We start from the raw sequence: 10,747 nt of genomic DNA, 5'->3' as shown, positions 1-10,747 counted from the left end.
GAGGACATCTTGGATGAGTTTGCCACCGAAATTTTGCAATGCCAACTGAGGATGAATCTCAAGCCAGCTCAAGTAATCTCCAGAAACTCTCTCATACTGTTGGGACAACCATCAATCCAGTAGCTGTTATGTTCAATTCAAAGATGATGTCCAAAATGAAGCAGATCACCACCAGATTTCAGGAGATTGTAGACCAGCAAAAGGACTTGGATTTGATAAATAGAAATGTTGGAGGGACGTCCTTTAGCATGTTTGCACCATGAACCTAGAGTGTATGGCAGAGACGAAGATAAAAGAAAGATAATTGATTTGATTTCGAGCATTGAAGCTAGTGATGTGAAAGTTGGAGTAATACCCATTGTTGGGATGGGTGGGGTGGGTAAAACAACACTTGCCCGGCTTGTCTACAATGACGAGTTATCACAACAAAATTTTCATCTAAAAGCGTGGGTTTGTGTGTCTGATGAGTTTGACATTTTGAGAATAACAAAGAGCATTCTTGAGTCAATCACTTTGCAGTCTTGTGATCTAAAGGAGCTCAATCAAGTTCAACTCCAACTGCATCAGTGGCTAGCAGGAAAGAAGTTTTTGATTGTTTTGGATGATATCTGGAACAATAATTTTGATGATTGGAACACTCTGTGTTCTCCACTTGTGTATGGAGCTCCAGGAAGTACAGTGATTGTGACAACACGTGATATGTCTATTGCACGAATGATAAAAACAATTCAATCTTACAATTTGAATTGTATTTCAAATGAAGATTGCTGGTTATTGTTTCTTGACCATGCTTTTCATAGCCGAAGTGTTCCAGTTGCTGGTCCAAATTTGCAAGTCATTTGCGAAAAAGTCATAAACAAGTGTTGTGGCTTGCCTTTGGCAGCAAGGACTTTGGGTGGCCTTCTACGCTCAAAACCAAGGGAGGATTGGGAAAATGTAATGAATAGCAAAATCTGGTATTTGCAAGTTGACAACAACGAAATTCTTTCTGTGTTAAGATTAAGTTACTATCACCTCCCTTCACATTTAAAGAGATGTTTCGCTTATTGTGCAATATTTCCCAAGGATTATGCGTTTGGAAAGAAGCAACTAGCGCTTCTATGGATGGCAGAAGGTTTAATTGAGCAACGAGACGATCAGCTTATGGAGGATGTGGGTGAAGAGTATTTTCAAGACCTATGTTCTAGATCACTTTTTCAAGCTTCAAGCACTAGTGGATTTGTAATGCATGACCTCGTGAATGATCTAGCTCGAGTGGTTGCTGGAAATACTTATTTTAGATTGGAGGATGAATTTACTGCAAGAATGCAAGAAAAAGCTCGCCACTCTTCTTACATTCCTGCCATCTTTGATCGCTGTGAAAGATTTGAGCCGTTTAAAAAGATCAAGCATATGCGAACTTTTCTACCCTTATCGCTAAGCTATCGAAAGTGCTACTTAGCAAATTGCATTCCTTCTTATTTGTTATCAAAGTTGCCATGCTTAAGGGTTCTGTCCTTCAATCATTATAATATCACTGAGCTGCCAGATTCAATAGGTGACTTGAAGCATCTTAGGTATCTTGACCTTTCATACACCCCTATTAGAACATTACCTGAGACAACAACCTCTCTTTGCAACTTACAAACTATGCTACGGAAAAGATGCGAGTGTCTCAAGAAATTGCCTTCAAAAATACAGAATCTGATCAACCTGCGACATCTTGATATGCGACACACATTTGTTGAAGGGATGCCATTGGGAATAGAAGAATTGAAAAGTGTTTGTACATTGTCTGATTTTGTTGTAGGGAAAGGTAATAAAGTCGCTATAACAGCTTTGATGAATTTAAAATTTCTTCAAGGGGCACTCCGCATTTCAAGTTTGGAGAATCTGACTAATGCTTCAAATGTAGTGGGAGCCATCTTAATGGACAAGGAGAGAATAGACAAGGTGGTGATGAAATGGGGATTTCGAAATACACGAAATGCAAGTCATGATAGAGTTGTACTAGAGAAGATGAAACCACATGGAAATTTGAAAGAGCTCACTGTAAGGGGTTATGGTGGTACCGAATTCCCATCATGGGTTGGGGATCCTTTATTTTGTAATCTGGTGCACCTAAAGTTGTGGAATTGCACAAAATGCACAACCTTGCCTCAACTTGGGCTGCTTTGCTCTCTCAAGGACTTGTTTATCAAAGGGCTTCCCAATGTAAAAGCAGTTGGTCGTGAGTTTTATGGGGAGAGTATGAGTAACTCAAATCCTTTTCCAGCTCTTGAGACTCTGCACTTCTACTGGATGAGTGAATGGGAAGAGTGGAATTTTTGTGGATATGAATTCTCTCATCTACGTGATCTTTCCATTGTTAGGTGTCCCAAACTGTTCGGAAAATTACCCAGCCATTTGCCTTCATTGCAAAAGCTTGAGATTAGACAATGTACGCAATTGGTGGTTTCATTTCAAAGCCTTCCGGTGATATATCACTTGGTAATCTATGGTTGCAGAAAGGTTAATTTGGGTGGAGGCTTAAGCTCGGCAAACCTCATGATAATTCGTGATGTAGAATCATTTTTATTTCCATTGAATGAGTTTTTTCAAAACCTAAGAAAGCTACAAAAGTTGACTGTTGTTGGTTCTTATGTCTCAGATTACGATTACCCACATCCCTCTCTTCCACATTGGGTGCTATTTGAAAATGAAGAGTTTTCGCAAAAGGGCATCGCTGAAAATGAAGAGTTGTTGCGAAAGGGTGTTGTTGATTGTGAAATTAAAATTTTGGAATTAAGAGGTTGTAAAAGCCTTGAGAAACTACAGCCATGGCTTCACAGCTTTAAGTCTCTGAGAAAGCTATATATTGAATGCTGCCCAAAACTTATTTCTTTGCCGGATGCAGTGATTTACAGCAGTTTGTGTCTTAAGGAGTTGAAAATTTTTAGTTGTGAATCTTTGATTTCTATTGGAAGACACCAGCTACCTCCAACTCTAGAAAGGCTAGAGATAAGTCGTTGCCATAAGTTGCAGAGGCTGCTGGATGTGGGAGAGGCTTGTTCATCTTCTAGGGTTACAGATGAGGGAAGTATCAGCTGCAACACTAACTCTCCTAATCTTCAGCATTTGAAAATTGGTGGCTGCCGCTCTCTTACATTCTTAGGGGAGTTACCTTCTTCCCTCAAACATCTGGTTATCAACTATTCCATATTTGACAGTGGAAGAGTAGGTGCAATTTTAGAGTCAATAATTGAAAGGTTCGACAACAACACATCTCTTGAATCTATTGAAATTGGATATCTTCCTTATCTTAAATCCTTACCTGAGAACTTGCACATGCTCACCAATCTCCACCACATTTCAATAGTTCACTGTCCAAGTATTGTTTCTTTCCCGCAGGGAGGGTTGCCTCTGATTCATTTGAAAAGCCTTAGAGTTGAGGATCATGAGAAACTCGTGGCCCTTCCCGATAACATGTTCAATCTCACATCTCTTCAAGAATTCACTATAAAGAAATGTCCAAGTGTCGCTTCTTTCCCTCGTGGAGGGTTGCCCACCGCCCATCCAAAAAACTTATAGTTGAATCCTGTGACAAACTTGCGGCCCTTCCCGATAACATGCACAATCTCATGTCTCTCCTGCATTGACTATAAAGAATTGCCTAGGCATTGCATCCTTTCCGTAAGAAGGCTTCCACACCAACTTGACATCACTTTGTATTCATAAGGTCGAGATCTATACCCTCTGTTTAATTGGGGTTTGCACAGGCTCACTTCTCTCCGTAACCTCGATGCAGCAGATGTCCTGGTGTGGTGTCCTTTCCACAGGATGAGATAGATATGAAGTTGCCTACCTCTCTTACCAGCCTTACCATTGAAGGATTGCAAGACCTGATATACCTTTCTAACAAAGGTTTCCGAAGCCTCACGTCACTTGAATATTTGAGGATTGAGAGATGCCCTAAGCTTGCCTACTTTCCAAAGAATGGTGTAACACCCCCGTTGTATAGCCTGGTATATTTCACTGTTCCGGAGACCGGTGTCGGTCCGGACAATTAATGGGATTAGGGCCACACTTAAGACAACTTGAGAAGCCATAAACACAAATAATTAGTAATGTTTAATTAGTTAACTATAAATAAGAAAAACAGAACATAAGAGGTTAAACGAGCCGAGAGTCACAGCGATGAGTGACCTCCTGAACGATCGCAAGTCGTTTTAAACTCAAATTTCGAACCGTAAAAAGTGACGCTGCGGTCCTTAGGACCCTCATGAACACAGTGGAAAAGAAAAAACCACGAAAAAGAACTGTTAAGCCAGTCAAATAATTAGGTCAGGGAGCCAGAAGAAATATTGGATTATTTGCAAACCGGGATGAACCGGCGAGGGGCAATTTGGTCAATTGACCCCCAGAGCTGACTCCTGACCTAACTGTCAAATAAAATCGGAGAAAAGAAAATTTCGAAATCGACAATTAAATTAAAGAACTAATAGAAAAATAAATAGAAAAAAAAAGAGAAAAAGGATGGAAAAGTCAAAGTTGATGACATCACTAATGATGTCATAAACAAATTTGTTAAATATTTATTAAATTGATATTTATGGTCTTCCAAAGCAAAATAAACAAAAGGAAACAAAAGAAAAAAAAAATTAGAAAAGCCTCATTTCTTCTTCCTTGTGCCGTCCCCATCCCTTCTCATTTTCCTCCATGGAAAGCCACCATTAAAGCTTGCATACAAGCTTTAATTTTCCCACTCAATTCTCATAACTCCCCTAAAAATACTACTAAAGCTTGTTATTACTACTTAAGAAGGAGATTTCAAGAAGAAAGAAGAGCAAAGGTTAGGGTTTTGAAGCTTTAAGTGAGGTTAGCATATCAAACTCTTTATTTTTCCATTTAAATGCATGTTTAGGTAATTAAGTGAGCTTAGAACTTGATTTAAATGAAACCAACATGGGAGAGGGACCAAACTGAAATTTGGGCAGCTTGATAGGAGTATGATTTACATGAAATTGATGCATTAGAATGAGTTTAAAAGCTTTGATTAGTTGAATGGTTAAGGTTAAGTGCACTAGTTATGGTTAAATGCAAGAGTTAGTGAGTTTAGGGTTTCAATGCAAGGGTTTATGAACCAAAAATTAGAGAAATGCATAAATGGCATATTTGACCTATTGTGAAATGAAATAATGATCAATTAGGACCAAATAAATTGTATGGGAATGGTGGAAAATTTAGCTAAATTCGTAGGTCAATGGTCATGCTGCTGGCAGCATGACCAAACCCACTTTGAAGGACCAAAACTCAAATTTTACAAGTCCAATTGATATGCCACCAATTGGAGATGAAAATAGACATAAAAGAGCACAATTTTCATTAAGGAACCATTGCCAAAAACTGACCAAAACTTGGTGAAACAATTGACCAAAGTGAGTTGATTGCAGGCTGCCCTGCACCAAAACTGACCAAATGAACAGTAACTGTTCATTTGGTCATAACTCGAGCTAGGTAGGTCAAATTGACCTGAAATTTTACCAGCAATTAGATATGATATAGACCTAAAACTTTCATGAAGAACACCAACCCAAATTAGGCCATTAACTCATTCAAATCATTGAGCAAAGTTAAATTTACTGTACTGAAATTCTGCAGAATTTTCATTGAGCAGCAATGTTTGGAGGGCTATAACTCTCTCTAGAAAACTCGGATTTAGGCGATTCTTGAACCGATGGAAACCTAAGACATAGTACAACATTTCATATGAAGAAAGTGAGACCAAATTATGAACTTAACTTGATCAAACAATTGACCAAAGTTGGACCAAAAATCTGCCAGCACCAAAATCTCAGTATGAACAGTGCACGTGAACAGTAAACTTATTTTGGCCATAACTTGAGCTACAAAACTCCGATTGAGGTGATCCAAAAATGAGAATACACTTAAGACAATAAGGAACATTTTCTATGAAGGAAGTTTTGTCAAATTCCAACAGTAGATCGACCAATGGAATAATGCAACTTCGGAGCACAAAACCGAAAATTGGCAATTTTGCCAAAATGACCTATGCTTTGAAAAAGTGACCAAAACCAACAAGTTTCATGAACAAAATGTGGTATGTGGGTGAAGTTGGAGTTCACATACCGATTAATCCTTAGAAAGTCAATTATTTGACTTGAATAGTGCAGTGAATAGTAACCCGAAACACAAAATTTCGAGAACGTCGAATTTAACACGTTAGAGCTAGGTAAATGTGAAGCTAAGTTTATTTTGGGTTTATTTTAAGTTCTAGTACTGACACATTGTAAATTTTCATGTGTAGGTGGAAAAGAATACCGATGGAACCCGAGGAGTCGAGTCAGGGCCAACAGGCGACTCGTCTGAGGTTTGTGCACAATAAACCCTATTTAAGCATTTTACTCTTGAAAAATTGATTTAGCATGCATTATGAACATATGAACTTTTGTGTTGCCACCTTGTGATCAAATTGTAACTTTGGAAATTGATTTGATTTTTGTATGCAATATTTGAATGAAATGTTTGAAATGGATTTTATGTTCACACTTAGCATGACAGTATCACATTTCCTCCTCCATTTATGGGGTTGAGATCGTTTATTTTCCTCCCTCTCTGGCTTGCCAGTTGAGGTTGTAGATCGGATGAGTACTCATTAGCTAGCTAGCCACCTCCTCATTGGTTTCGATTAATGGGGTTGAGATTGCTTTGTCGTGGTGTACAACACGGCATTGATCGGAAATTTTGTGTCATGGCTTAAGTTGTGTACGACTTTGGCAACACTGTGTTTACGCAATTGTTTGACTAAACTGTTGTTTAATATATTATTTGACAAAATGAGTTGTTATGAGCTTGATATTTGTGAAATGTGATTGTGAAGTATTCAAATTATGTTTCATCAATAAATGATTTATGTATCACATTTTAAATCTTTATTGTGCACCACTGAGTATGTTTATACTCAGTGATAGTTTAATTCTTATCATGCAGATAAGAGCAAGGAAAAGCAGCAGAGTGAGTCGCCATCGAGTTGAAGATCACATCAAGCTTTTGTACGGGTATTGTTTTATACCCTTATGGTTATTTTGATGTAAATCAGTAATGTCATAAGTATCAATGTAAATTGAGCAGTTGTAAATAAATTGTAATAATATTATTTTGGGTTTGTTTCTGTAAATTTAATATTTGTAAATATGAATTTTCTACTTTATGTTTTGTAAATGAAGATATTAAATACTTTGAGATGAGAAATCTTGATTTGTATTGTGAAATTATTTGAAGTGCCTTGATTGAGTTGATTTGAGAATTATTGGTGGTTGGGAGTTGTGAAATATTTTTGGAAGTGCTTTTTACAGGTCTTTAAAGAACTGTTTTATAAAAATACAGAGGAAACTCACAAAATTTTTATAAAATTATGCAAAATTTAAATGGACAAAATTTTTACTAGTATTTAAACTTTGAATAAATGGTTTTTAATTCCTACCAAAATGCTCACCACTTCCAAAATGTAAGAAAATTGTTTTAAAATCCCTTGTAGGGTACTTAATGAGTTATTGGTAGGTGAAGTTCGGTAGTTCATTAAGTATTCTACGGGATCATGTTATGCCTTACGGAGGGATAAGGTGTGACATGTTTTAGTGGTATCAGAGCATGGTTTTGCAATAAATTTTGACTATGCATGTGAATATTTCTCTGATAAGTACAACTGCTCAAGTGTCTTTAATTGATGCATATGACATATTTACATCATGAATATGCACTAACGGAGGTCAACCTCCTTGTGTTTGATCTCAGGAAGTAGAAAATTGTGAAAAACGGAATGGAAGGAGGAGATCATTCCGAAGAACAATCTGTTGAGGCTGAGGTTCAAGGGGAAGCCCCAGTACTCCCGAACGTGAGTGGGTCAGCCACTCCGGCTCCTGCTCCAGCACCGCAGTTTCCTGCTCAATTTATGCAGCAGATGGCTGCCTTCTTTCAGCAAATGGCGGGTAATGTGCCACCCCAAGCTCAAATGCCAGTACCCGCAGCACAACCACAGCCCTCAGCTCGGCAATATGAAAAACTGATGAAATTTGGGGCTACCGAGTTTAAAGGCACTGTGGATCCACTGGAAGCAGAACAGTGGTTGGAAAGAATGGAACGGGTTTTTAGAAAGCTGCAGTGTACAGAAGAAATGAAGTTTGAGTATTCTGTCTCCTTATTACATGGGGATGCCTATGAATGGTGGAAGACCATCCCCCACAGCCTGGTGGAGCCACCTGTGTTAACCTGGTCAGACTTCTTGAGGGAGTTCCGACAGAAATGGGTTCCCGATGCATATGTGGACATGAAGTTGCAAGAATTTCTGAGTTTGAAACAAGGGAACCGAACTGTAGCAGAATATGAGAGAGATTTTTCAAGACTAAGCCACTATGCTGGAAGCTTAGTCTCCACCCCCAGAGACAGATGCAAGAGGTTTGAGTCCGGGCTAAGGCAGAGTCTGAGAATGCAAGTTGTGGGTTTGGACATCATAATTTTTCTTAATTGATCTCACAAGCCTTTGAATTAGAAATGATAGAATATGAAAGGGCAGTTAAGAATGGTTAACAAGAGAAAGAGAAAAGCGAAAAGATTCTTGAACAAACATCCGAAGTGGTTGCAGGAAGAGGAAAGCAGTTTGGGGATCTAGCTCCTGTAGAGGCAGAGGCGATTTTACGGCCAAAGACCACCCGATGCAGTCGGCAGACCAGCAGCACCAGGATCTCTATCGGTCAGCAGTGTGAAACGTGTGGTAGAACACATGGTGGGGTTTGTTTCAAGGCTACTGGTGCATGTTTTAACTGTGGAGGAAGCGGACATTTCGCTAAGGATTGCACTAGTCCGCGCCGGTCTGGATCTTTCACTACATCTGAAGGATCAGCTCAAGTCTCTGCACCCAGAGGGTCACGATCACCGCTAGAGCAGGCGAGCGGTAGGGGACCTGGTAACACCCCTGGAAGTCAGAGCACTGTTAACCAGCCAGCATCCAGTGGCGCACCAGTTAGAGTATATACCATGCGTCAAAGGGAAGAGGCTGAAACATCAGATGTTGTAGCTGGTAATTTCTCCATCCTTGACAAAGATGTGCATGTGTTATTTGATCCTGGCTCCACACATTCGTATGTTAGTGCTAGTGTGATGTGTTCTACTACTATTCCGTGTGTACCAATGGACTATGATGTGTTAGTAACTAGTCCATTAGGCCAGGAGGTCAGGGTAAATAGGCTATATAGAGACTGTCCTTTGGTGATCCAAGGACACACTTTTTTGTCTGATTTAATTGAAATGCCCTTCAGAGATTATGACATTATCTTGGGCATGGATTGGTTAGCGAGCATCATGCTATGATTGATTTGTAGATTGAAAACGATCACTTTTGATCTTCCTCGGTATGGTGATGTAATGTCTGAGGGGAGAGGCAGTTATTGCCTTCAAACATCATTTCAGCTGCACTGGCTAGAAAAATGATTAGAAAAGGGTGTGAGGCGTACTTGGCACATGTGATAAACACCCAAGTGGGGGGTCCAGCACTAAAGGACATTCCTACTGTATGTGACTTTCCGAATGTATTTCCTGAAGAATTGCCAGGATTACCTCCAGAACGAGAAGTGCAGTTTGAAATTGATGTTATGCCTGGTGTGGACCCAATCTCCATAACGCCATACAGAATGGCACCAGCAAAACTAAAAGAATTGAAAGTGCAGTTGCAAGAGTTGCTTGATAAGGGCTTCATTCGCCTAGTGTGTCACCTTGGAGCGCCCGGTATTATTTGTAAAGAAGAAGGATGGCACTCTCGGCTATGCATTGACTATCGGCGATTGAATAAGGTGACAATAAAACGAATACCCATTACCCGTATTGATGACTTGTTTGATCGGTTGAGGGTGCGGTATATTCTCAAAATTGACTCGAGATCAGGTTATTATCAGCTGAAAGTACAAGAGCAGAGTATTTCTAAAACTGCCTTCAGAACCCGCTATGGCCATTATGAGTTTTTGGTTATGCCATTCGGGTTAACCAATGCTCCGGCTGCTTTTATGGATCTGATGAACACTATTTTCAGACCATACCTCGACCAGTTTGTTGTGGTATTTATCGATGATATATTAGTCTATTCGAGGAATGCAGAAGAGCATGATAGACATCTGCGGATTATCGCAAACTTTGAGGAGAAAGCACTATATGCCAAATTGTCGAAGTGTGAATTTTGGCTGAAGGAGATATCCTTTTTGGGGCATGTAGTGTCAGAAGAGGGCATTAAGGTAGATCCTAGCAAGATTGAAGCTGTCCTTAATTGGAAGCCACCCAGAAATGTCACAGAGATTCGCAGTTTTCTGGGGTTAGCTGGATACTACCGTCGATTTGTGAAGGGATTCTCCATGTTGGCATCTCCATTGACCAAGCTGCTTAGAAAGGATGTGAAATTTCAGTGGACGGACAAATGCCAGCAAAGTTTTGATGAATTGAAAAGATGTTTGACAGAGGCTCCAGTCCTAACTTTACCTACACCGGGTAAAGAATATACAGTTTACAGCGATGCTTCTCTCAATGGGTTAGGTTGTGTGTTGATGCAAGATCGAAATGTCATTGCCTATGCATCACGCCAGCTGAAACCTCATGAGAGGAATTATTCGACGCATGACCTGGAGCTTGCAGCTATTGTGTTTGCTCTTAAGATCTGGAGACATTATTTGTATGGGGAGAAATGTTACATCTACACAGATCATAAGAGTTTGAAGTATTTGGGCAC

General features: G+C 39.5%; 1 protein-coding gene across 1 annotated transcript; it reads left to right on the top strand.

Annotated features, from left to right (window-relative positions):
* The first annotated feature begins 253 nt into the window (after nt 1–253).
* On the top strand, nt 254–3,549 carry LOC131173434 (putative disease resistance protein At3g14460). The gene has a single exon (XM_058135794.1). It carries the CDS (start codon nt 367–369, stop codon nt 3,547–3,549), a length of 3,183 nt encoding a protein of 1,060 aa, XP_057991777.1. The 5' UTR covers nt 254–366.
* The last annotated feature ends 7,198 nt before the right edge of the window (nt 3,550–10,747 follow it).

This window comes from Hevea brasiliensis, chromosome 14 (genome assembly GCF_030052815.1).
Source record: "Hevea brasiliensis isolate MT/VB/25A 57/8 chromosome 14, ASM3005281v1, whole genome shotgun sequence".
Lineage (NCBI taxonomy): Eukaryota > Viridiplantae > Streptophyta > Magnoliopsida > Malpighiales > Euphorbiaceae > Hevea > Hevea brasiliensis.
Note: the sequence above shows the minus strand (reverse complement) of the source record. Positions and strands in the feature narration are given on the sequence as shown.